Source organism: Astatotilapia calliptera, chromosome 3 (assembly GCF_900246225.1).
Source record: "Astatotilapia calliptera chromosome 3, fAstCal1.2, whole genome shotgun sequence".
Lineage (NCBI taxonomy): Eukaryota > Metazoa > Chordata > Actinopteri > Cichliformes > Cichlidae > Astatotilapia > Astatotilapia calliptera.
In genome coordinates, this window is record NC_039304.1 from 41,252,075 (window position 1) to 41,277,943 (window position 25,869).

The 25,869-nt window shown below is 44.6% G+C and overlaps 1 protein-coding gene across 1 annotated transcript; it reads right to left on the bottom strand.

Moving 5' to 3' along the window:
* Positions 1-8,506: 8,506 nt before the first annotated feature.
* Positions 8,507-25,452, bottom strand: LOC113014830 (butyrophilin-like protein 8). The gene is made up of 4 exons (XM_026156586.1): positions 25,172-25,452; positions 9,176-9,325; positions 8,981-9,067; positions 8,507-8,583 (listed from the first exon to the last, which is right to left on the bottom strand). Exons 1-4 carry the CDS (start codon positions 25,398-25,400, stop codon positions 8,507-8,509), a joined length of 543 nt encoding a protein of 180 aa, XP_026012371.1. The 5' UTR covers positions 25,401-25,452.
* Between the last annotated feature and the right edge of the window lie 417 nt (positions 25,453-25,869).

Sequence of the window (25,869 nt, forward strand, 5' to 3'; positions counted from 1 at the left end):
ATCCCCAGCGTGACTCGATGGAGCTGTGAAGTGATGAAAACGTTAACATAACATTTCAAGATTCATCTGCACCTCTTACGTAAAATTACCAAGAAACAAAACTTAGAGTAATGTACTGTCAAAATTATGCGTCTGCTAAGATTGACTTTGAATCTTTGACTTTCCTACTTGTTTTTTGATTGATGTTGGTATTATTTCCTTAATGTTATGCCAGCCAAAGACTGTATTTAATCTATTATTTAACAAAATAATAAAAACATAGACTAATTACCCTTTTCTCATCTTTAGCAGTAATGTTGAATGTATTGATTTAACCTTGCTGTCTCCCTACTGCAGTTTTTTAATTCAGAGTTACAGCTTTGTGTGATTTAAAAAGAACTGTGCTTAAAAAGTTTTATAAACATGTTTGTTGTCTCATTCTGAGGGACTATTGGTCCTAAAAGAAAGTGTGGAGCATTATTAAAATTACTACACATGATTCCACCACCACAAACCTGAGTAGTCCCAGTGAACACACTGGCTACCACCAGGAAACCGTACAGATGACATCAGGCCAGGGTTAAGATCACTAACATAATATCTAATCCGGACACTAAGAAAAAAAAACATGAAAAAGTAGTAACAGTTAAACAGTAGCAGATAATAATCATGTCATGTCATGGCATGTCATGTGCCTGCCTGCTTCAAGTCCTCTACCATAATCCCTGTCCCCAAGAAACCTAGGATCACTGGACTAAATGACTACAGACCCGTGGCTCTGACATCTGTGGTCATGAAGTCATTTGAGCGCCTAGTTCTCTCCTATCTCAAGACCCTCACGGCCCCCCTCCTGGATCCCCTGCAGTTTGCATACAGAGCCAACAGGTCTGTAGACGACGCCATCAACATGGCCCTACACTTCATCCTGCAGCATCTGGACTCCCCAGGAACCTACGCCAGGATCCTGTTTGTGGACTTCAGCTCTGCCTTCAACACCATCCTTCCAGACCATCTCCGAGACAAGCTTTCCCAGATGAATGTGCCTGATCCCATCTGCCGGTGGATCACTGACTTCCTGACGGACAGGAAGCAGCATGTGAGGCTGGGAAAGAATGTCTCGGACTCCCGGACCATCAGCACCGGCTCCCCTCAGGGCTGTGTTCTTTCTCCTCTGCTCTTCTCCCTGTATACCAACTGCTGCACCTCCACCCACCAGTCTGTCAAGCTAATCAAGTTTGCAGATGACACCACCGTTATTGGACTCATCTCGGACGGGGATGAGTCTGCCTACAGGAGGGAGGTTGAACGTCTGGTGTCTTGGTGCAGCCACAACAACCTGGTGCTGAATGCCCAGAAGACAGTGGAGATTATTGTGGACTTCAGGAAGCACACAGCCCCACTCCCCCCCATCATCCTGACTGACACCCCCATCACCTCTGTGGACTCATTCCGCTTCCTGGGTACCACCATCACCCAGGACCTGAAGTGGGAGCCCACCATCACCTCCGTCATTAAGAAAGCCCAGCAGAGGATGTACTTCCTGAGGCAGCTGAAGAAATTCAACCTGCCAACACGGACGATGAGGCAATTCTACACTGCAATCATCGAGTCCATCCTCACCTCCTCCATCACTGTGTGGTACGCTGGAGCCACTATCAGGGACAAACAGAGACTGCAGCGTGTTGTGCGCTCTGCTGAGAAGGTGATTGGCTGCAGACTCCCATCTCTGCAGGACCTGTACACCTCCAGGACACTGGGGCGTGCAGCTCGGATCTCAGCTGACCCTTCTCACCCTGGACACAGTCTGTTTGACCTGCTCCCCTCAGGCAGGAGGCTCCGGTCCATTCGCACCAGAACCTCTCGCCATAAGAACAGTTTCTTCCCCTCTGCTGTTGGACACATGAACAATAACCACATGACTGTCCCCGCCACGAACACATGACCCTACGCTGTGTTCACTGCATCATTTCATGTCTGGCACTGATCACCACCTGCACTCATGTATATATCTTTCTACGTAGCACTCTTAATTCTTATTCTTATTCTTATTTTTTCATGTCTATTTAAGTGTAATTTATAACAGTATGTTTGCACTGAAGCACCGCAGCAATTTCCTAATGTTGTAAACCTGCTCAACATTTGGCAATAAAACCCTTTCTGATTCTGATTCTGATTCTGATCAGCGTACGACAAACACATGAATCCCAACAGTTCAGGCAGCTGCAGGTTAGGATTCCTGAGGAAGATCTCTAAAGAAAACAGACCCCCAAAGTATCAGTTAATCAGCTGCAGTGACTCATCTAGGTGACAGATCAATTACTGCTTATCATCAGACATGGTAAAGGTCTGCTACACCTGGTGCACAGCCTTTTGTTACCTGAGCACCTCCCACTAATACACCCACTGTTCTCAGAACTGCTGATACTCCTGGGGACATGAGAAGTCCCAGACACTACATATTAATAATAAAACATTTAGTATTTAATAATAATACCCATATTACTCTTAGTCCCATGTTAAAGCCCATCAGACTGCAGAAAACTCTGGTGGTGGTGATCATGATATTTGATACACACTGACAACAGTGATGTGTGTTAACTTCCTCAGAAGGTAGCACGCTATCAATGGTTTACCACTCAAATGGCTGGGGTTGCACCACCTATCCTATCATTTACATATAGTATAAAGCACCACCTTAATTTTTCCCACAGGCATCCATGTCCCTGTCAGCACTCATCATGATAAAAACCAGCAGCTCCTCTTAGATTCAGGTATCAGGTACCTGTCTCGTTAAATCTTCTGGCTTCTGACCAGCACATGCATCATGGTTCCTTTAGCTCATATAGGCAGCAGATCATTTTTAAAATATGAAGTGAATATGAATATGAATATATACACATATATATAAGCGAGCCTACCGCAGATATGAGCGAGACATAAATATGAAGGCATGCCGGGTCGGACGTCGCCCGGATCAACAAGGTCCGCGTCAGGTGTTGAGGAACCAGAGCACCCTGACGAGAAGTGGGCTACTGGAACAAGAACGCATCGGTGAGCAAGAGACGGAAACAGGGCGTTGTTGGAATGCTACTACGCAAGTAATCCTGGCAGAAGGGGCTACATGAATAGGATGAGGGAACTGTGGCTTCTTTGATACCCAACATCCACAATTTGGTTGGTTGGTTGGTAATTTTATTTCAACATGTGAACAATATACAAGTACATTTAGAAAAGAAATAAGAGAGAAAAAAAATACTATACAAATTACATACAAAAAACATTCTGATTAATTTATATGTTGAAAGGGAGTGGGAAGAAGTATACACTTATTTAATCCCACCCCTGTCCCATAAATTATCAGTGAATATTTAGTCAGCTTCCTTACTGATATAATTTGTAATAAAAATAGTGAACAGATTTCTGATATACTATATACTATAATATCACATCATGAATTTATTGTTTGTTTGTTTGTTTTTAAATAGAGACATTCACTTAATTTAAATACGGCGAAACAACTAGTAGCTCAGTGTTCCAACATTCGAAAGAAGGGACTGCTCTCACAGCTAGAGATTGACGAGGTACAACATAAATGCTACGGCAAGGGGGAGCCAGGACGCCAGGTCAGGGGGGAGATATCATCACCCCCACCCGAGATTAAGTACCAAGCCCCAAGTGTGATAGGAGAAGGATCGTTGAGTGTGAGAGGAACTGACCTAAAAGATAGGATCATGGCCAAGCTTGAAACCTGGACCCCCCGTAGCCGGTTACCAAGATTACATGAAGTACCCTCAGAAGATCTGCTAGATGACGTTAATGCAGCACTATGCAGATACCTACAGCCACGATTAGCGAGACTAACAAGCTAATCTACAATACGGCAGCAGTGATCAGTGACATGCTTGGCTACAAGTTGAACAGCCACAAGGGGCAGTACCCTCCATGGAGAAGAAGGCTAGAGGCTAAAATCAAGGTAGCACAGAGGGAGGTCAGCCAACTATCAGAGTTGCAGAAAGGCACAATTAAGAAGGTGCCTAAGAAGTACAGAAAGCTGTCCATACCTGAGGACTTGGAAACTGCCAAGCAAAGACTCACAGCCTTGGCCAGCTGCTTGAGGAGGTACACCAGAGAGATAGAAGGCAGGAGAATAAACCAGCTGTTCTCCACAGAACCAGCAAAGGTGTACTCTCAGTGGCAAGGGAACAATAGGACAGTCCTGATCCCCAAGGACCCCAAGAAGGGACCGGTCCCATCCAACTACCGACCAATAACCTGCCTCAGTACTACATGGAAGGTCCTGTCAGGCATCATATCGGCTAAGATGAACAGGCACATGGGTCAATACATGAGCGGGGCACAGAAAGGGATTGGCAAGAATACCAGAGGCGCAAAACACCAGCTACTGGTAGACAGAACAGTCAGCCGAGACTGCAAGACCAGACTGACCAACATTTGCACTGCCTGGATTGATTACAAGAAGGCCTATGACTCAATGCCCCACAGCTGGATACTGGAATGCCTAGAATTATACAAGATCAACAGGACCCTAAGAGCCTTCATCAGGAACTCAATGTGGATGTGGCGTACAACACTAGAGGCCAACTCCAAGCCCATAGCACAAGTCACCATCAAGTGCGGGATCTACCAAGGAGATGCTCTGTCCACACTGCTGTTCTGCATAGGCCTGAACCCCCTCAGTGAGATCATTAACAAGACTGGCTACGGATACCGACTACGGAACGGAGCAGTTGTCAGCCACCTCCTGTACATGGATGACATCAAGCTGTATGCCAAGAGTGAACGAGACATCGATTCACTGATCCACACTACCAGGCTATACAGCAATGACATCAGGATGTCATTCGGGCTGGAGAAGTGTAGTCAGATGATAACAAAGAGAGGGAAGGTAGTCAGAACTGAGGGGATCGAGCTACCAGAAGGCAACATTGCAGACATAGAGGACAGTTACAAGTACCTGGGGATCCAGCAGGCGAATGGGAACCATGAAGAGGCCGCTAGGAAAGCTGCAACCACCAAGTACCTACAGAGGGTCAGGCAAGTCCTGAGGAGTCAGCTGAATGGTAAGAACAAGATCCGGGCCATCAACACGTACACCCTGCCCGTGATCAGGTACCCAGCTGGTATAATAAGTTGGCCAAAGGAAGAGATAGAAGCCACTGACATAAAGACAAGAAAGCTCCTTACCATGCATGGAGGGTTTCACCCCAAGTCCAGCACCCTGAGGCTGTACGCTAAGCGGAAAGAAAGGGGCCGGGGACTGGTGAGTGTCAGCACCACAGTCCAGGATGAGACAACGAACATCCAAGAATACATTGGGAAGATGGCCCCAACTGACCGAGTGCTCAGTGAATATCTCAGGCAGCAGAAACCCAAGAAAGAGGAGGGAGACGAGGAACCATCATGGAAGGACAGGCCCCTGCACGGTATGTACCACCGGCAGATAGAGGAGGTGGCTGATATCCAGAAATCCTACCAGTGGCTGGACAAAGCTGGACTGAAAGACAGCACGGAGGCACTAATCATGGCAGCACAAGAACAAACTCTGAGCACAAGATCCATAGAGGCTGGGGTCTATCACACCAGGCAAGACCCCAGTTGCAGGCTGTGTAAAGATGCCCCTGAGACAATCCAGCACATAACAGCAGGGTGCAAGATGCTAGCAGCCAGGGCATACATGGAACGCCATAACCAAGTGGCCGGCATAGTATACGGAAACATCTGTGCCGAATATGGCCTGGAAGTTCCGAGGTCAAAATTGGAGACGCCCCCAAGGGTTGTGGAGAATGACCGAGCTAAGATCCTGTGGGACTTCCAGATACAGACGGACAAAATGGTGGTGGCTAACCAACCGGACATAGTGGTGGTGATCGATGTAGCGGTTCCGAATGACAGCAACATCAGAAAGAAGGAACACGAGAAGCTGGAGAAATACCAAGGGCTCAGAGAAGAGCTCGAGAGGATGTGGAGGGTGAAGGTAACGGTGGTCCCCGTGGTAATCGGAGCACTAGGTGCGGTGACTCCCAAGCTATGCGAGTGGCTCCAGCAGATCCCGGGAACAACATCGGCGATCTCTGTCCAGAAGAGCGCAGTCCTGGGAACAGCTAAGATACTGCGCAGGACCCTCAAGCTCCCAGGCCTCTGGTAGATATATATATATATGTGTGTGTATATATATATATATATATATATAATATATATATATATATATATATATATATATATATATATATATATATATATATATATATATATATATATATATATACACACACATATATATATATACACACATATTTACATATATATACATACACATATATATATTTATACTGTATCTTACAATACTATAATATTGGCCATATTATATTTATATTACCACAGTGAGATGATTTTAGTCTCATGAACAACATTAGCTAATTGTTATTCACTAGCTAATCTTATATGACTGTTCAGTACAGAAATGAAGCCCAACTATCATGTTCTACAGTCCTGTGGTCTCAGCCTCAGATACTCAACTAATCAAAGTGATGTCATGACAAAAATGAATGACCAACAAAACATTTTTTTATCCTTCATTTCTGTCACACAATACTGTATGTAACGTTTCTCGCGGTTAGTATCATGGTTGCTAGGCAACCTGAGCAGCGCGACGAAGGCTAGACCGTCCCATTTCACAAGCCTCTCACTTCCGCACTTCTCGTGCTTATAGTACGCACCGTACGTAGTACACGTAGTGCGCGTACTTCAAGCGTGCAGACCCTGAATTGGGACACAGCCAACAACAACATCACACTGATTCCACTCTGACATCACTGATCAATAATCAAAGAACACACAGATCAAATTGATCGATCAGCCATCAGAGGAGTCGGATCAATGGAGCTGCTTCTCTTCCTGATGTCCCCTGTTTGATCCTGGACCTGAACTCTCCCTGCAGAGGAGACACAAGACAGTCAGAGACACACACACACACACACACACACACACACACACACACACACACACACACACACACACACACACACACACACACACACACACTACAGAAGGAAACAATCAAACAAACCTTTGACTTTGAGCTGCACTGTTTTGTATCTTATCCGTCCGTTCATCGAGACTTCACAGCTGTATTCTCCACTGTCTCCATCTGTGGGGTGTTTCAGGGTCAGACTGAGGTCTCCAGTTTTCAGCAGGTCTTCATTCATCTTCGTTCGGTCTCTGTAACCCTGGTGCTGTTTGTCAGCCTGGTCAGAGCCGTTCTGATACACATGGGCCTTCTTGTTTAAACTGTCTCTCCACTCCACCTCAGCATCTTCAGGCAAGTTTTGTGTGGTTTTGAAGGGCAGCTGGACAGACTCCGCTCCCTCATTCACCTCCACCTGACAGACTGAGAGGACAACAAACACAACATGAGCTGTACAAAGTATGATTGGTGTTCACAGAGCAGCATCATGTGACTCTTGTTCTGCACTAAGGCTACGTTCACACATATACACGGGTATTTTTGAAAAACGGAGATTTTCCGTTTTCGTTTTAAAAAATAATCCCGTCCACACGTAAACCCTGAAATGAAGGAAAATGCTGCTAGGAACATGCCAAAGCAACAGGTGGCAATATATTCCCAACCGTGTAGAAATGTTGGCCAATCAGAAGTCTAGAAGCCTCGGTGGGAAATAGTAAACAAAGATGGGGCATAGAAGCAGAACTGAGTCGTATGTGTGGAGGGACAGTAACTGTGTGTGTATATGTAAACATTTAAACACTGCAGAGAGTAGAATTAACAGTATTGTAGAAATTCATTTCACCGAAACAATAATGCGGCGCACAGTGTGACGTCAAAAAAGGCGCACACTATTTGACGCTGCGTTTTTCTCGTCCACACGTAAATGCAAAAACAGAGTTTTTGAAAATATCCACCCTGGCAAGCGTTTTAAGAAATCTCCGTTTTCAGTGACCGAAAACGCCGTTTACGTGTGGACAAAAGGTGAAAACGCATAGAAAAATATGCGTTTTCAAAAATACCGTGTGGACGTAGCCTAAATGAAGCGATGGAGTGGCGCCTCCTTCAGGCAGAGAAACAGCTCATGGAGAGAAATAATTATTAGAGCAAAAACAAGAGTGGAGCTGCAAATAAGGCCGAGAGGAACGCTGCAGAAAACTGTTCATGTGTGAATTCATCACTTCATAGATTTCTTTGAGCACTAAAATCAGAGCTGCTTCTATTTCTAATATGACAGCTGTACATTAGAGCTGCAACACTTTAAATGTGAGCCATAAAAACATGATACTCTACAAGTGCATTCAGCTCTGACACTGTCACATCATGAAGGAGACGTGGAAATCACTTTGTTACACAAATCAAAGTCAAATCAGTTCTATTGATGGAATATTGTGTGATCAATAGACTGATCAGTTTCTAATCTGTCATCGATCAGCTGGAAATCCAGCATGTCAAACAGACAGGCAGCAGATTAGGACCAAACACAAACACAGTGAGACTTTTTCTTCACAGCAGTTGCAGGTAAACTGCAGCAACAATGCGACTCAGACAGTTTCTCTGTAACTGCAGGGCTTCCTGCGCTGCTGTTAGTCAGACACGGATCAACAGGTTGTGGATACAAACTTAAAATCTTGGACTCTGCAAATGGACTATGGAAAACACAAATGTGCACTTCTTAATGGCTCATATGTGCTGTGACAGAGCACTTTGTGATCTTGAAGCCTTTTCAATAGTTTTTATTTGGCTGTTTGTAAAGTTTTCTGTGTGAACTTTCAGGAATCTGGAGACGTCTAATAGAAGTCTACTGCGGTATAGAGGGAGGAGCTTCTGTCAGACTCTTTCTGATGAGGACCTTTACTTTTAGATGAAAACATCAAATAATTTATATTACTTCAACTGAAAATAGATTAAAATTAAAAGCTTTTAGAGAATAAACTCCTACATGACCTGTAACCTTTGACCTGTATCTACAGCACTGACCTCCGACTTTCAGCTCCACTTGTTTCTTCAGCAGGATGTTTCCCTCGCTACTGTAGACAGTGCAGGTGTAGGTCCTGTTGTCTCCATCTGTGGGGTGTTTCAGGGCCAGACTGAGGTCTCCAGTTTTCAGCAGGTCTTCATTCATCTTCGTTCGGTCTCTGTAAACCTGATGCTGTTTTTCAGGCTGGTCAGAGCCGTTCTCATACACATGGACCTTTCTGTTGCTGATCCCAACATCTGTGTAACTGTCCATCCACTCCACTTTGGCATCTGCAGACAGATGAAATGTAGTGTGGCAGGGCAGCTGGACAGACTCCACCCCTGACTCCACCTCCACCTGGGGGACTGAGAGGCAAGGCAAGGCAAGGCAAGTTTATTTATATAGCACAATTCAGCAACAAGGTGATTCAAAGTTGTCAATAGAAAATTGTACTTAGTAGTCAGTATAAGCTTTTAATGTTATAAGTTTGCATATGATAGAATACTGCATGTTGACCTTTTGATGACTTAGACTGTTGTCCACTACAAGACTTGTTTCTGTTTTAAAAATTCTTTCCCACAGTTATAATAGCTGAACAAGCAGTTTCACTCCCAGGAAGAGGAGAGCTGGACACTTTTATCTGCACTCCCTAACAAGAAGAGGGGCCGCGTCGTTCAGAATCACACACACACATACACCTGCATACGCATTAACATTCCTCTGTCTAGGAATAGAAGTATTCACTGTTGTATTATTTTTGTATAGAAATAAACACAAGTGCAAGAACAGAGCGCACATTCACAGGGCCCCCACTGTTGTGTGAGCACTCTGTGACCGCCCTTGATAGTAAATTCTGCAGCATGTGTGTGTGTCTTCACTCTGAGACTCTCAGCTGAAGAAGTGTCATTTAGAATAAAACTCTTCACAAAAGTGCTTTACAGAGACAGAAAAAATAAATAAATAAAATAAAAAGCATGATTAGAATTGATTAAAAAAAAACAGTAGATAAAATCAGAACAGTAGATAAAATCAGTAGTTAAAATGTAAGTTTTGAAATTTAAGCTTAAAAGTGTGGATTTGGTGTTTTATTCAAATGCAGCTGAGAATAGATGGGTCTTCAACCTGGATTTAAATAAACTGACTCTGGGAACTGATAAAAGACCGGATCCAGATGACCTGAGGGATCTGGAAGGTTCATACTGGGTCAGGAGGTCACTGATGTATTTTGGTCCTAAACCATTCAGAGCTTCATAGACCAGCATCAGAACTTTAAAGTCTATCCTCTGACGGACAGGCAGCCAGTGTAAAGACCTCAGAGCTGGACTGATGTGGTCCACTTTTTTGGTCTTAGTGAGGACTCGAGCAGCAGAGTTCTGAATGAGCTGTAGTTGTCTGACTGATTTTTTAGGTAGACCTGTAAAGATGCTGTTACAGTAATCAAGCCTACTAAAGATGAATGCATGGACTAGTTTTTCCAGGTCCTGTTGAGACATCAGATCTTTTATCCTTTAAATATTCTTGAGGTGATAGTAAGCTGACTTGGTTATTGTCTTAATGTGTTTTTCTAAGTTTAGGTCTGCATCCATCACTACACCCAAATTTCTCGCCTGGTTTGTGGTTTTTAGATGTATAGATTGAAGTTCTCTGGTGACCTGTAATCGTTTTTCTTTAGCGCCAAAGACTATTACCTCAGTTTTGTTTTTGTTTAGCTGGAGAAAATTGTGGCACAACCAGTCATTAATTTCCTCAATGTATTTACCAAGAGCCTGCACAGGGCCTCGGTCTCCTGGTGACATTGTGATATATATTTGTGTGTCATCTGCATAGCTATGATAGTTTATTTTTGTTGTTCTTTATAACCTGTGCCAGTGGGAGCACGTAAATGTTAAACAGAAGGGGTCCCAAGATGGAACCTTGGGGAACTCCAAATGTGATACTTGTCTGCTCAGATGTGAAGTGACCTATTGATACAAAGTATTTCCTGTTTTCTAAGTATGTTTTGAACCAGTTAAGTACAGTTCCTGAAAGACCTACCCAAGTCGTTTCAGTAATATGTTGTGGTCAACTGTATCAAATGCTGCACTGAGATCCAGTCTCTACATTGGAGAGACCAAACAACCTCTACATTGGAGAGACCAAACAGCCACTTCACAAGCACATGGCACAACATAGAAGAGCCACCTCCACAGGACAAAACTCAGCAGTCCATCTGCATCTTAAGGATAAAGGACACTCTTTCGAGGATGCCAATGTTCACATTTTGGACAGAGAGGACAGATGGTTTGAAAGAGGAGTGAAAGAAGCCATCTATGTCCACTGTGAGCGACCATCTTTGAACAGAGGCGGTGGTTTACGACACCAACACTCTGCCATCTATAATCCAGTTTTGAGATCCCTTCCCAGACGCCTTAATGCCCACTCACATCCTGGGCCATCTGATCTCAGGAATTCGCATGATAAGGTGGGGCCAGGTTTCACAATGAACTCACCCGAAACTCTGGCGGATTGGGACCCACACCCAGTTTCACACCTTGGCTCAGGCGATTAGAGGATCATCAGGGGGTCCTTTTGTCCCTCTGTGGGGGGATACTCCCACTAGGTTATATCTGGGACTCTGCACCATTTGACCTTAGAACTGAAGAAGCTTCTCGGATGAGAGGTGAAACGTCTTCAAGCAACTTAAAGAAGTCCAGACGCTTTTCTTTGCAAGCTCCTTTGACTACATACAGCACAGGGATAAACAAATGTGCCTTTATGACATTCATTAGTGCCCTCACTGACACACAAAACAAAACGACTATACAACCGAACAACTACACAAGACAACACAACACACTAACTACACTACACCTACTGTATGCCAATGTGAGAAATGCATACAGAGCCACCCCCCTCCCCCCACTAGGGAAGTCAGACCACAACCTGGTTTACCTACAGCCACAATACACACCCCTCGTCCAAAGGCAGCCTGTCACAACGCGCTCCATCCGGAGATGGACCCCAGAAAAGGAGGATGCTCTGAGAGACTGCTATGACACCACAGACTGGGATGTGCTCCTGAGCCCACATGGTGAGGACATAGAGGGGGCGACACACTGTCTTACAGACTACCTCAACTTTTGTGTGGACACAGTCGCCCCTGCTAAGACGGTACGGTGCTATCCTAATAACAAACTGTGTGTAACACAGGAAGTCAAAGCTGTCCTCAACATGAAGAAGAAGGCTTTCAGGAGCAAAGTGAAGGAGGAGATGAAAGCAGCACAGCAGGAGGTGAAACGCTGCCTGAGGGAAGCAAAGGACACCTACAGGAGGAAGGTGGAGCAGAAGTTGAAGAGGAACAATATGAGGGAGGTCTTGAATGGTGTGAAAACCATCACAGGCCACAACACCAAGAAAAGCACAGTGGGGGGGACTGTGGAGAAGGCAAACGAACTCAACAACTTCTTCAACAGGTTTGACCAGCCCACAACCCCCCCACCCTCACCCTCACCTTTACTACAGAGTCCTCTGCCCACTCTCCTACCTCCCTCGCTTCCCCCCCTTCCTGACACTAAGACACCCCCCTCCTCCAATCCCTCTCTCAGCAGCAAGACATCTTCTCCCCCCCCCCTCCTCCCAAACATCTCCCAGTGTCACAGTGGATCAGGTCAGGAGACAACTGAGGAAGCTTCGCCCCAGAAAGGCACCAGGTCCAGACAAGGCGTGTCCTAGGATGCTAAAGGCGTGTGCTGCTGAACTTGGGGAGCCGCTACAACGAGTCTTCAACCTCAGTCTGCGACTGGGGAGAGTGCCCACCCTATGGAAGACATCCTGCATCGTCCCGGTCCCCAAAAGGAACCGGCCCAATGAGCTGAATGACTTCCGACCGGTGGCACTGACGTCACATCTTATGAAGACTCTAGAGCGGCTCTTCCTCAACCTCCTCCGACCACAGGTACAACATGCCCAGGACCCACTACAGTTTGCATACAAGGCGGATGTCGGAGTGGAGGATGCCATCCTGTACCTCCTGCATAGAGCCCAATCACACCTGGATGGGGGAAAAGGCACGGTCAGGATCCTGTTTCTTGACTTTTCCAGTGCCTTTAATACCATCCGGCCCTGTATGCTTCAGGAAAAACTGAACAGGATGGAGGTGGACCCCTGCCTGGTGGCTTGGATCTCCGACTACCTCACCGACAGACCACAGTACGTCAGGCTGAAGGACATCACGTCTGACACTGTGGTCAGCAGCACAGGAGCACCACAGGGAACTGTGCTGTCCCCTCTTCTCTTCACCCTGTACACCTCTGACTTCTGCTACAACTCTGAATTATGCCACATTCAGAAGTTTGCAGATGACACGGCCATCATGGGGTGTATCTGGGATGATCAGGAAGAGGAGTACAGAAGTCTGGTGAGGAACTTTGTCGCATGGAGTCACACAAACCACCTGCAACTCAACACCTCAAAGACGAAGGAACTGGTTGTGGACTTCAGGAGGTCCAGAGAAGGTCCACTGCTGGTTCAGATAGAGGGGGAGGAGGTGGAGGTGGTCAACAAGTACAAGTACCTCGGGCTGTGGGTGGACAATAAACTGGACTGGTCATGCAACACAGAGCACCTGTATAAAAAAGCCCAAAGCCGACTGTACTTCCTCAGGAGGCTGAGGTCTTTTAACATCTGCAGGAAGCTCCTGAGGATGTTTTACCAGTCGGTGGTTGCTGGAGTACTTTTCTATGCTGTGGTGTGCTGGGGGAGCAGCACAGCAAAGAAGGACTCATGCAGGCTGCAGAAACTGATCAGCAGAGATGGGCAGTAACGCGCTACTTATAACGCGTTACTGTAATCTGATTACTTTTTTCAAGTAACGAGTAAAGTAAGGGATTACTATTGCAAAATCGGTAATTAGATTACCGTTACTTTCCCGTAGGAACGCTGCGCTACTGCGTTACTAAAACCGTGATTTCTTTGCGAGAATGTCTCACGACAGTGACGTAAGCGAGTGCGCCGCTAGTGACAACAGCTGTGTGCAGATCAACAATGGATCATATATCGATTGTGGGAGAGAGTATGAGCGTGCAGCGTTTAAAGCTTGGAAGTACTGACCTTATTTTGTGTTTGATTCCATAAAAAAGTGACAAAAACATTAGTGTCCGTTGTGCGTGGGAAGAAAACTTTTTACAGCGAAAAAACCCCTAAACTTCCAAGCAAGCACCAAGTGCGCAACGACGTAATGGGAAACTCTCAGAGAAACTCGCGGATTCTTCAACTGACCGCAGCACACCTGCACCAGGGTAAACCTCCGCTTACGCCCAGTCCTGCTTTACAGGTGAAAATAGAGCAACAGGACCGCTGTGTCTTTGACTTTATTTATTTTCTGCTGTGTTTTACTTGCATCTATTTGAAAGAGTGAGTGTAAACACAAAAAATATTTTATTTTATGTGCTGGAATGTGCAGAAAATAGGTTTAAATGTTAAACTAATTTATTCCAGTCAGAGAATGTTGCATATAATTATATTTTTGCTTGATGCATAAAGTTAAAAGATTAAAACTGATAAAACAAGTTTAAAAAAAAGAGACTTTTCCATTTGCTTACATTTTGTATGATGGATTATGTAGAAAAAGTAGAACCTCTTCAGGTTGTAAATCGTGTTTTTAAAAAGTAACTAAGTAACTAAGTAATTAATTACTTTTGAAAATAAGTAATCAGTAAAGTAACGGGATTACTTTTTGGGGGGAGTAATCAGTAATTAGTTACTGATTACTTTTTTCAAGTAACTTGACCAACACTGCTGATCAGGAAGGCTGGCTGTGTGGTCGGCATGAAGCTGGACACTCTGGTGACAGTGGCAGAGAAAAGGACACTAAAGAAACTGCTGGACATAATGGACAATGCCAGACATCCTCTGCACACAGCCATAAACAACCAGAAGAGTCTGTTCAGTGACAGGTTGCTTCTCCCCAAGACAAGAACTAAGAGACTTAAAAACTCCTTTGTCCCACACGCCATCAAACTGTTTAACTCCTCTCTGGAGGGGAGACAGGAGGACAAAGGAGGGGGAACAACTAAGCTGTAGTGCCTCTTCACTTCACTGTGCAATACCTTTTGTGCAATACTTTTCTTAATAGTCAGTGGTGCAATAGACCTCAATACTTGAAATGTGCAATTCACTTGTATTTTTATTTTTATTCCTATTTATTCTATTTATCCCCTTCGTATATTTTATTTATATATGTCTCTGTATTTATATATGTGTGTGTATATATATATAATATTCTGTAACTGTAACTTCTGTCAGTGCTGTGCTTTTGGAAACCGAATTTCCCAGAGGAACCCACCCGAGGGATTAATAAAGTTTTATCTTATCTTATCTTATCTTATCTGCACACGCCACACTAAACGTCACAAATCTCCTCCATCTAAAACCTCGCTCTCTCTCACTTGCTCGCTCAATCTGTCTCGTGGCCGTTATGGTCACTCCCAAAACTTTCCCTCTTCCTAAACAACCAAATCCCACGTGCTGACTTTTTTTTTTAAATTGGTCAACATGGTGCATTTTTCCACCGATAGGAAAGAGGTGGCTTTTTTCTTTCTTTACCGTTTTCGCTCTGTCCTTAGAAAACGTACATTTATCCCTGTTTCCAGCTCAGTCAGTAGATCGGCTTGTTGTATGATCATGGTCTGGCTTGTTCAGCCAGTTGAGGACTGCATCTTGCTAACAAAGCCCCGACAGAATGTTTGCATTGAAAACCCCAGCCGCTGCTCCCGAGCTGGCTGCGTGCTCTGTGCAGCTACAGTTAGCTCCGCCTCAAGCCAGAGAAAAAGAAAAATTCTCCAAACATTTAGAGACAGAGCGGAGTTCTAAATAAACATAATATAGCAAACCACATAAGGGTGGAGCGTTGGAATCAATAAGATGGTGAAATAATACGCAGTAAAAATGTTGACCATGTTGAGTATGTTTATTGTAATGTGCAGAGATTGGCTAATCTGACCAGGAAATGTTATAAAATGGATCGTCGGAACAGTCAGCGTTAAAGTCACCTTTGACAGTCCAGACTGGGATGGCGTTGGACATCCTCAGGGTGGAAAAGGGTTGGTGTGACCAAGGTGTGGTTTGGCTTGTTGTATATATATTTCAAGATGATCTGGCTCTGGATGGACCAGTTGCCAGGGCATGTAAGGAGGACGGACTTATTAAATGAGGAGAAGGATTTTTCTGGGATGGATGAACCTCTGGGTGAGTGGTTGACTGAAGCATGCATAAAATAATCATTTTGTTATTGATTGGTAATAGATTGGTAATAGGTCACATTCTCTGCTGTATTGATTTGTTGCGGACGTAGTCTACTTCATGTTTAAGCACTCTAATTAACAGATTGAAAATAGTGACATCAAGGGAAGAATATGCAGCACCACCCTGTCGGATGCCAGTGATGGTGGGGCTCAGTGATGAATCAGGGGAGCTGGATTCATGGCTGAATCAAGACATAGATTCCCCTGCTGTGGTCAGTGAGGGGAAAACAGTGGGAAAAAAAATTTATAAGAAAAAACGGCTTTTCAAATGTGAAGTTCATATTAATACGGATTTTGTTTCTAGGCAGTTCTGCGGATGCAGGCTCTGGGCGGAGCCAGGAGTTGAACAGATCTAACAAGACATTTAAATTGATTTCATTCCCTAACACAGGATGACAGGACTGGAGCAACGACACTGGATGGGAGAAAGTCTGATACTTTCTGAGATATGAGGTCACTAACCTTTTCTTTTAATTTTCTAACTCCATTGATTTGACACATGGGAATGTGTCAAAAAGGGGGGGAAGTTGAGTTTTAACATCAAACAAGGGTTATATGAACATTTTTATGACTTCATTTGTGTTTTTAATAACTTAGGTATGGTAAAACTTAAGCTAATAATGATCCAAAAGGTTTCCAGATTTTTTATAGAATCAGTGAGAAGCATGAATCATTATTTCCATGTTTAAGCATTAATCATTGAAATGAACTGAATAGCGTTTAGAAGATAAAATGCCCGTGTTCATGAGAAGCTGAGTACCACACTGGAGAGGAAACCGTGGGACAGTAGGCGGAAGCAAACACATGATTTTTGTGAAAACGGGGGGCAAATGTTAGAATTAAAAATGGCTAATTTGTTTTTGATGTCTTTTGTTAAAATGAGTGGTTTTAATAATTTTCAGACACGCCTTGCAAATGTGCTTATAATGAGTTGGCACTTGGTCTTTTGGAGGTCATAAGCTTCGTTCGGCGTGATGGTCCGGACTGATATATTGCAGGTATTGACTTTGAGTGCAGAGGGCTAAATGCAAACACGCTTACACACACATAGATTATGATGAGAATAAGTCCCTGGGTCAGAGCGTCCTGAACATTCTGAATATGCTAAACCAATTTTGAATCACTAGAAGGTCAGTAGATAACAACATTAGATTATTAGGGTTAGGAAGAGAGGTGTTTTGGTTTTCTGTTTCTTACAGAGAAAGGAACAGACACCAGACGAGGTCACAGATATATGAGGATCCTTGGCATCAGAGACAGACACAGTGACTGCTAAGACACCAACTGGGTTCAGGTGTCATGGCATTTGGGCTCCGATTAGTGACCCGGAGAGGATGGATCCCATAAACACAGCAATAACCATGAAGGGGTTGGTAGAAATCCAGGAACACCAGACCAACGAGGTTCGAGAGGCTCTTGGTCAAAAGGGGGACACGTTCCTGTTCCTTTTTTCTGGGGACACAGTTGTGACCCCAGAATACACAGATTGTTGTTTGAAATCGGGGCAGAATAATCCCCTGATCTGTGCAACGACTGAAGGGTTGTCTAAACCCTGAGGTTGACGAAAGAAGAGCAGAGGATCACCCAACTGGACGACACTGGTAGCTGCAGCAATAAAATAAAGGTTAAAAGCTCCTTGGACAGAGGTTCTAGTCTGAGTACGTCTGAGGGGTATAAGGTGGCACCAAAATAAAGCTGTGGGAGACCTGGGGAGTGATGGGAGTGTCATCTGTACCTACTATTGTTGTTGTAATGATTGTTTTTCTTGCATCTGAACTGTGCAGACACAGAGGTCATCTCACATACGGTTCACCTAAAGGGGGACAAAGGGCCTCAGGGGTAAGAAGAAATGAACCCGGGAACACTGTATTACAGGGTGTAGGTGAGCTCTTTATTCTAAAGAGCTCATCAGGGGGAGTGTGGGATTATAATATTATTTTATGCCATGTTAGACCCCTAATTAAAGATTGTGAATTATTATGTAGTTTTAGTTTGCATTATTCTCCTGAATTAGAAGAAGCTGATAACGATAACTATTGCATTTGTTAAACTGATTTGCATTACATTAAACTGCTGATTTATTGTGAATGAATGATGTTGTTTTATGATGCATTATACTGCTGAGTTATAAGAAATACTGTTCGCAGAAAGTCATCGCCTTATTTGTCTGATTAGAAGAGAACATGCTGGAGTTTTCTGCCCCATCTCAGCAGGAGCAGATAAACAGGGAGCCAAGGTCGTATCTTAGGCGCTGTGTGAGAGAGAGTGTGAATGTGTAGGCTCTTATGATAAGGTGGGGGCACCAGAGGCTATAAGAGTTTGATCAATGCTCCACCATTTTGAGATCTGATGCTGTCTGCGTACGGTGTCCATCTCCCACACGTGTGATCATTAAAATCATCGTTTGACTCAACCTGGCCGGACCAGTGTTGTTATTGTGGTTTTTCCTCTTGTATCCATCCCCAATATTTGAATCTGTAACAGTAGCTTTAGTTTTAAACAACACATAAACTTCCCTGTTCACACCAAGGGCCATACTTTGGACCTAGTCTGCTGCTCCGGCCTTACTTCTTCAAACTGCACAGCCGACGAGCTACCAATCTTTGATTATCTGCTTCTCTCCTTTAATGTCCAAATGACCTTCTCCATAATCAAGAACTCCTGCTCCATTTCTTTCTGGAATATCAAGAAAATAAATCTTGATATCCTCTCTTCTGCTCTTTCTAGTTGTCTATCTCTCAGCAACCTGTCTACTCCAGATGATCTGGTCTCTTATTTTAATCATAGCCTTAGTAGTATTTTGAACTCTCTCCCTCCACTAAAAACTAGACCTGTATCCTTTTCTAACTCAGCACGTTGTTACACTTCTGAACTCTTTCTTTTGAAAGCTAAAGGCAGACGACTTGAGCACCTTCATAAGGAAACTGGCCTTGCTATTCATAAGGAAATGTTTAATAATCATGTTCTGTTTTATAAGGAGTGTATTAGCCAAACTAAATCTGCCTATTACGCCACCATTGTCTGTTCAAGCAAGGATTCTACTAAGACACTGTTCTCACTATTAAACTCTTTTCCCAGGCTGCCTGACTTTCTACTCGATCGTCTCTACTCGTCTAACTTCCGTGATTCTCTAATGCTATTCTTCACTGAAAAAATAAAAATAAAATACACCAAGACCTGGCTCCTGATGTTCCATTTAGCTCCTCCATCTCAACCCCACCCCCATTACGTTGCCTTTCTGCCTTCCAACTTCCCTCTGTCACTGATATCTCTGATCTCATCTGCAAATCAAAGTCCTATTCCTGTCACCTTGACCCCCTTCCTACAGTCCTAGTCAAGGCCTGTCTACCCTCTCTCCTTCCCCTAATATCTGCCATTATCCATTCTTCACTCACCTCTGGAACTGTTCCTGCCTCTTTCAAAGTTGCTGCTATCACCCCAATACTGAAAAAAACAGGTGTAGATCCCAATACCTTTAATAAATTTCGTCCCGTCTCCAATCTACCATTTCTCTCAAAATTTGTTGAAAAAATAGTTGCTTCACAAGTTCACCTACACCTTACCAACAATAACCTTTACAAACAGTTCCAGTCTGGTTTTCGTCCTTCTCATATAGGTATGGGTACCGGTGTCCGGTGCTATGATGGCACCGGTTCTGACATAAACGGTAGTAACCAGACCGAAAAGCAGCTCACATTTCGATGCTTTATTTCGGTGCTTTTTTTTTTCCTGAGATGTCATACACTTGGATTTCAGCCAATCATTTTACCTTTGCGAGCGTAGTAGGCGGGCCCAGGTACGTACGTTCTTGTAGAGCAGAGCTACAGATTAAAAACGCCCAAAGCGACGCGGTCAAAGTCTGGCTGTACTTCAAAGCAAAAGATGCAAACTCAGCAGCCTGCAACAAGTGCTTCAAGCTGATACTGTGCAAAGGAGGTAACACCTCGAATCTGATGAAACACCTGGCGACATATAGCATTTTGTTAAAAGCCGAGAGATGCGCCGTATTTGATAGCTTGCTGCAAGACCTCACACCGTGCGCATCTACTGCACGTGAGTTGCCTGTTATCAGACCCGGAGTTAGCAACATCCCCCAAAAACCCGAAGAGGAGAGTCCTGGCCCCTAGCCCTGCCAGTGTAGCAGAAATGATGAGGATGATGATGGCAGCAGCAGCCGTTCTTCTCTGCGTGAGTAGCTTAATGTTGTTCGTGTGTAATTTACGTTGAGTAGGCTAACCACGTTATTACATTAATGCATGTAAGGTGAACTAGCAAACACCGTCGTAGTTACATGCGGCTGTCCTCTTGTTTGATGGCAGATACTCCCTTCACCCTGGCCAAAAAGGCAAAAATGACCAAAGAAAAAGTGGAAAACAGCTAAACATGAGAGGTTTTTGGACAAAGTGTGTTTTTTTTCCATTGTTTAAGCACTGCTTCCAGCCAAGAGCGTTGCCATAAATCCCCCATAGCTGCAGAAAAGGCTAACATTGTTATCTTTTTACAAAAAAAAACAGCTAAACATGAGAGGTTTTTGGACCAATTTTGTGTTCTCCATTCTTTAAGCACCGGTTTGAGCACCATTTAAGCACCAGCACCATTTCAAAAGTACCGGTTTGGTACTGGTATCGGATAAAACCTAAACGATACCCATCTCATAGCACCAAAACTGCTCTTATAAAAATAACGAATTACCTTCTTATGACAGCTGTCTCATCTCCATCCTTATTCTCCTCGATTTGAGTGCAGCCTTTGACACCATCTCTAACTTCATCCTACTCAGCTTCTACAGCCTCTATTGGGGTGCTTCAGGGATCTGTCCTTGGGCCCCTCCTTCTCATTATTTACCTCCTCCCACTTGGACACATTTTCAGTAAATATAATATTCAGTTCCAATGTTATGCCGACAACACCCAGCTTTACCTGTCCACCAAACCCAACTCTACTCTCCCTCCACCCTCCCTCACCCTCTGCTTAGCCAAACTTTCTTAAACTTGGACTTCTTCTTCATTTCAATGAGATTTACATTTGCTGCTTTAATAATCCGGAATCCTGAGAATGGAGCAGCCCTGATAGCAGCTCATAGGATCATAGTGTTTTTCATTCAGCTGACTGATAATACCTTACCTAACACCTAATAGTAGGTATTATTTAGGTATTGTATATAAGTATATGTATACAAATATATAATCATTGGAAGACCTAAGCTGTGGAGCCGTGTAGGTGTGTGCAGCCACAGGAAGCAGGGAACTAGAACGTTATAAAAGTGTAAAATTAAGGCTTAACCGCCTTTAGGACTTTTGGGCAACCAAACTGTAATGAAATGTCACCTATAGGGCTTTCATCTGCTGCGCGCGGACCGGCAGGCCTCTCTCTCTGGTAAGACCAAAGGTGGAGGTGTCTGCTTCTACGTTAATAGTGGCTGGTGCACAGATGTGACAGTGATTGCTCAGCACTGCTCTTCCTCTCTGGAATATCTTTTTATTCACTGCAAACCGTTTTATTCTCTGCTGGAGTTTGCTTCATTCATCCTGGCCGCTGTTTACATCCCGCCAGACGCGGATGCACAGGCAGCTCAGTGCGCACTCGCGGAGCAGATTCTCCACACGGAGCGGACATTCCCGGACTCTCTCATCATTGCTCTTGGGGACTTTAACAAAGCCAATCTGAGCCATGAGCTTCCGAAATATAAGCAGTATATTAAATGCCCGACCAGAGAGGAGAGGACATTAGACCACTGCTACAGCACGATCAGCGGGGCCTATCGCGCGGTGCCCCGTGCTTCACTCGGACTTTCTGACCACGTCATGATCCACCCAATCCCCGCGTACAGACAGAGGCTGAAGCTCTCCAAACCTGTCGTGAGGACTAAAAAACTGTGGAGCAACGAGGCTGTGGAGGAGCTTCGCACGTGTTTGGAGTCTACAGACTGGGACACAATGAAGGCTGCTTCTAACAGCTTGGACGAGTTTACGGACACTGTCACCTCCTATATCCACTTCTGTGAGGACAGCATTGTGCCATCACGCACCAGGGTGAGTTATAACAATGACAAACCCTGGTTTACTCCTAAACTCAAAAAGCTGTGGCTGGAAAAGAGTAAGGCGTTCAGAAGCGGAGACAGGGACTGCTACAGAGAGGCCAAGTACAGGTTCACTAAAGAAGTGGACATTGCCAAACATCAGCACTCTGAGAAGATGCAGCAGCAGATCTCAGAGAATGACTCGGCCTCTGTGTGGAAAGGTTTTAGGAATATCACCAACTACAAGCCTAAAACCCCCCACTCCACTGATGACTTGCTCTTAGCCAACAGCCTTAACGACTTTTACTGCCGTTTTGACGAGCCATCAGGCAGCCTTCACACCTCCAACGGCCCCAACAATAGAGACACTTTGGACACTCATTCCCCCACCTCTCCCCCCTCCATAGAGCCATCACCACCTTCAAACTGTTCACCTGCAACACCCCCCTCCTCACCCCACACAAAAGAGGATTTCACACCACCTCCTCCCACCACAACTCTTCATATTCATGAAGCAGATGTGAGGAAGCAGTTCAAGAGTCTGAATGCTCGGAAAGCTCCCGGCCCAGACGGCGTGTCTCCTGCCACCCTCAGACACTGTGCAAACGAGCTGGCCCCAGTGTTTTCTGGCATCTTCAACTCCTCACTGCAGGCATGTCATGTGCCTGCCTGCTTCAAGTCCTCTACCATAATCCCTGTCCCCAAGAAACCTAGGATCACTGGACTAAATGACTACAGACCCGTGGCTCTGACATCTGTGGTCATGAAGTCATTCGAGCGCCTAGTTCTCTCCCATCTCAAGACCCTCACGGCCCCCCTCCTGGACCCCCTGCAGTTTGCATATAGAGCCAACAGGTCTGTAGACGACGCCATCAACGTGGCCCTACACTTCATCCTGCAGCATCTGGACTCCCCAGGAACCTACGCCAGGATCCTGTTTGTGGACTTCAGCTCTGCCTTCAACACCATCCTTCCAGACCATCTCCGAGACAAGCTTTCCCAGATGAATGTGCCTGATCCCATCTGCCGGTGGATCACTGACTTCCTGACGGACAGGAAGCAGCACGTGAGGCTGGGAAAGAATGTCTCGGACTCTCGGACCATCAGCACCGGCTCCCCTCAGGGCTGTGTTCTTTCTCCTCTGCTCTTCTCCCTGTACATCAACTGCTGCACCTCCACCCACCAGTCTGTCAAGCTAATCAAGTTTGCAGATGACACCACCGTTATTGGGCTCATCTCGGACGGAGATGAGTCTGCCTACAGGAGGGAGGTTGAACGCCTGGTGTCTTGGTGCAGCCACAACAACCTGGTGCTGAATGCCCAGAAGACAGTGGAGATTATTGTGGACTTCAGGAAGCACACAGCCCCACTCCCCCCCATCATCCTGACTGACACCCCCATCACCTCTGTGGACTCATTCCGCTTCCTGGGTACCACCATCACCCAGGACCTGAAGTGGGAGCCCACCATCACCTCCGTCATCAAGAAAGCCCAGCAGAGGATGTACTTCCTGAGGCAGCTGAAGAAATTCAACCTGCCAACACGGACGATGATGCAATTCTACACTGCAATCATCGAGTCCATCCTCACCTCCTCCATCACTGTGTGGTACGCTGGAGCCACTGTCAGGGACAAACAGAGACTGCAGCGTGTTGTGCACTCTGCTGAGAAGGTGATTGGCTGCAGACTCCCATCTCTGCAGGACCTGTACACCTCCAGGACACTGGGGCGTGCAGCTCGGATCTCAGCTGACCCTTCTCACCCTGGACACAGTCTGTTTGACCTGCTCCCCTCAGGCAGGAGGCTCCGGTCCATTCGCACCAGAACCTCTCGCCATAAGAACAGTTTCTTCCCCTCTGCTGTTGGACACATGAACAATAACCGTACGACTGTTCCCACCACTAACACATGACCCTACGCTGTGTTCACTGCATCATTCCATGTTTGGCACTGATCACCACCTGCACTCATGTATATATCTTTCTACGTAGCACTTTTAATTCTTATTCTTACTTTTATTTTTTCTTGTCTATTTAAGTGCAATTTATGACAGTATGTTTGCACTGAAGCACCGCAGCAATTTCCTAATGTTGTAAACCTGCTCAACATTTGGCAATAAAACCCTTTCTGATTCTGATTCTGATTCTATAGCATCTACATCTATATCGTCAGCATCTATATTAACAGCCTAATGTGTGCAGCTTTTTAGATTCATCTAGGAGAGCCTGGCGGTCAGAGGAGGGTGAGTTGGGGAAATGCAAAAATATCTTCCACATATGAAGGATTAAGGTACAGAGAGAAGGATCGGAGCTAGTAATGATACCCTATAATATTGTTTTTAAGATTTTTTTTAAGTAATTTTGTGCAGGTAGAGTAGAGAGGTCTGTGCTTTTTTATATCTATATGTTTTCTAAAGTTTTATTAATAAAAGGATTAGCCAAGACTATATGGTTAATAAAGGTACTGACAGGTAAAACAGATCTTCCATCACATGAGTTTGACTATGAGTTGTTGTGCTGTGAATACTAACAGCTGCATGAGCTCTAAAAATCACTAATAAACACAAATAAAACAGAAAACACTAAAAAAACTAAAGTTCTGGAGGTGAAATCCTGTCCTTGGAGGTGCTGGAAAGTCTGCTCACCTAATAATGGTCTTTTAAGTTAATTTAAATTTTATTTTCATTTAATTTTTATTGATTGTAGGAGTGCTTTGGACTGCCCAACTTGTTGTTTGGATTTTATATAAAAGAAAAAACAATAAAGCTCTGCATTCTATGGATAAATTATTATGTGGATAAGGCCATCAACACAAACCCAGCATGACCACACAAGGAAACTTCCTAATACCCCCCCCCCCCCCCCCCGCGCCCCCCCACACACACACACATACAATCACACAGACACACAAACCTTTGACTATCAGCAGCACAGTTTTGTGTCTCCAAATTCTGTTCATGCGGTTATCCCTGTTGCTGACTTCACAGCTGTATTCTCCACTGTCCCAGTCTATGGGTTGTTTCAGGGTCAGAGTGAGGTCTCCAGTTTTCAGCATGTCTTCATTCATCTTAGTTCGTTCTCTGTAATACTCATCCTGTTCTTCAGGCTGGTCAGAGCCATTCTCATACACGTGGACCATCATTTCACCACATTGCCACTCTACTACAACATCTCTAGGCAGGTTTGCTGTAGTTTTAAAGGGCAGACAAACAGACTCCACCCCCTCCTGCACCTCCACCTGACAGACTGAGATGACAACAAACACAACATGAGCTGTACAGACAGCAGCAGGTTTTCAGGGTTGTAGAGGAAGCTGAAAGAAAGATCAGAGCAGAAGGTAACATGGGACTGAAATCTTTCAATTCAATGCTCAGTCACTCAACCAATGTGATTATTTTAAGTTAATTTGGCCACAGAAACTGGATCAGTACAGTGTTACATCAATTCTATTTAACTTTACTTATAGTGCACTATATCACAACAACATTTGCCTCAAGGTGCGTTATACTGCAAGCTAAAGACCCATCAACAATAAAAAGAAAGCAGAGAAAACCCAAACAATCAACATCTACATGATCTATATTTCACATTTTTTCAGTCTTCCTGTCTTT

Bases quoted from the DNA above. Each gene is read 5' to 3' on its own strand.
- LOC113014830 (XM_026156586.1), bottom strand. From the start codon at position 25,400: ATGATGGTCCACGTGTATGAGAATGGCTCTGACCAGCCTGAAGAACAG. The intron at 9,068-9,175 runs GCTCTGACCAGC...AACACCCCACAG, and splicing joins GGTCCATGTGTATGAGAACG to ATGGAGACAACAGGACCTAC. The intron at 8,584-8,980 runs GTCAGTGCTGTA...TCTGACTAACAG, and splicing joins AGTGGAGCTGAAAGTCGGAG to CAGCGCAGGAAGCCCTGCAG.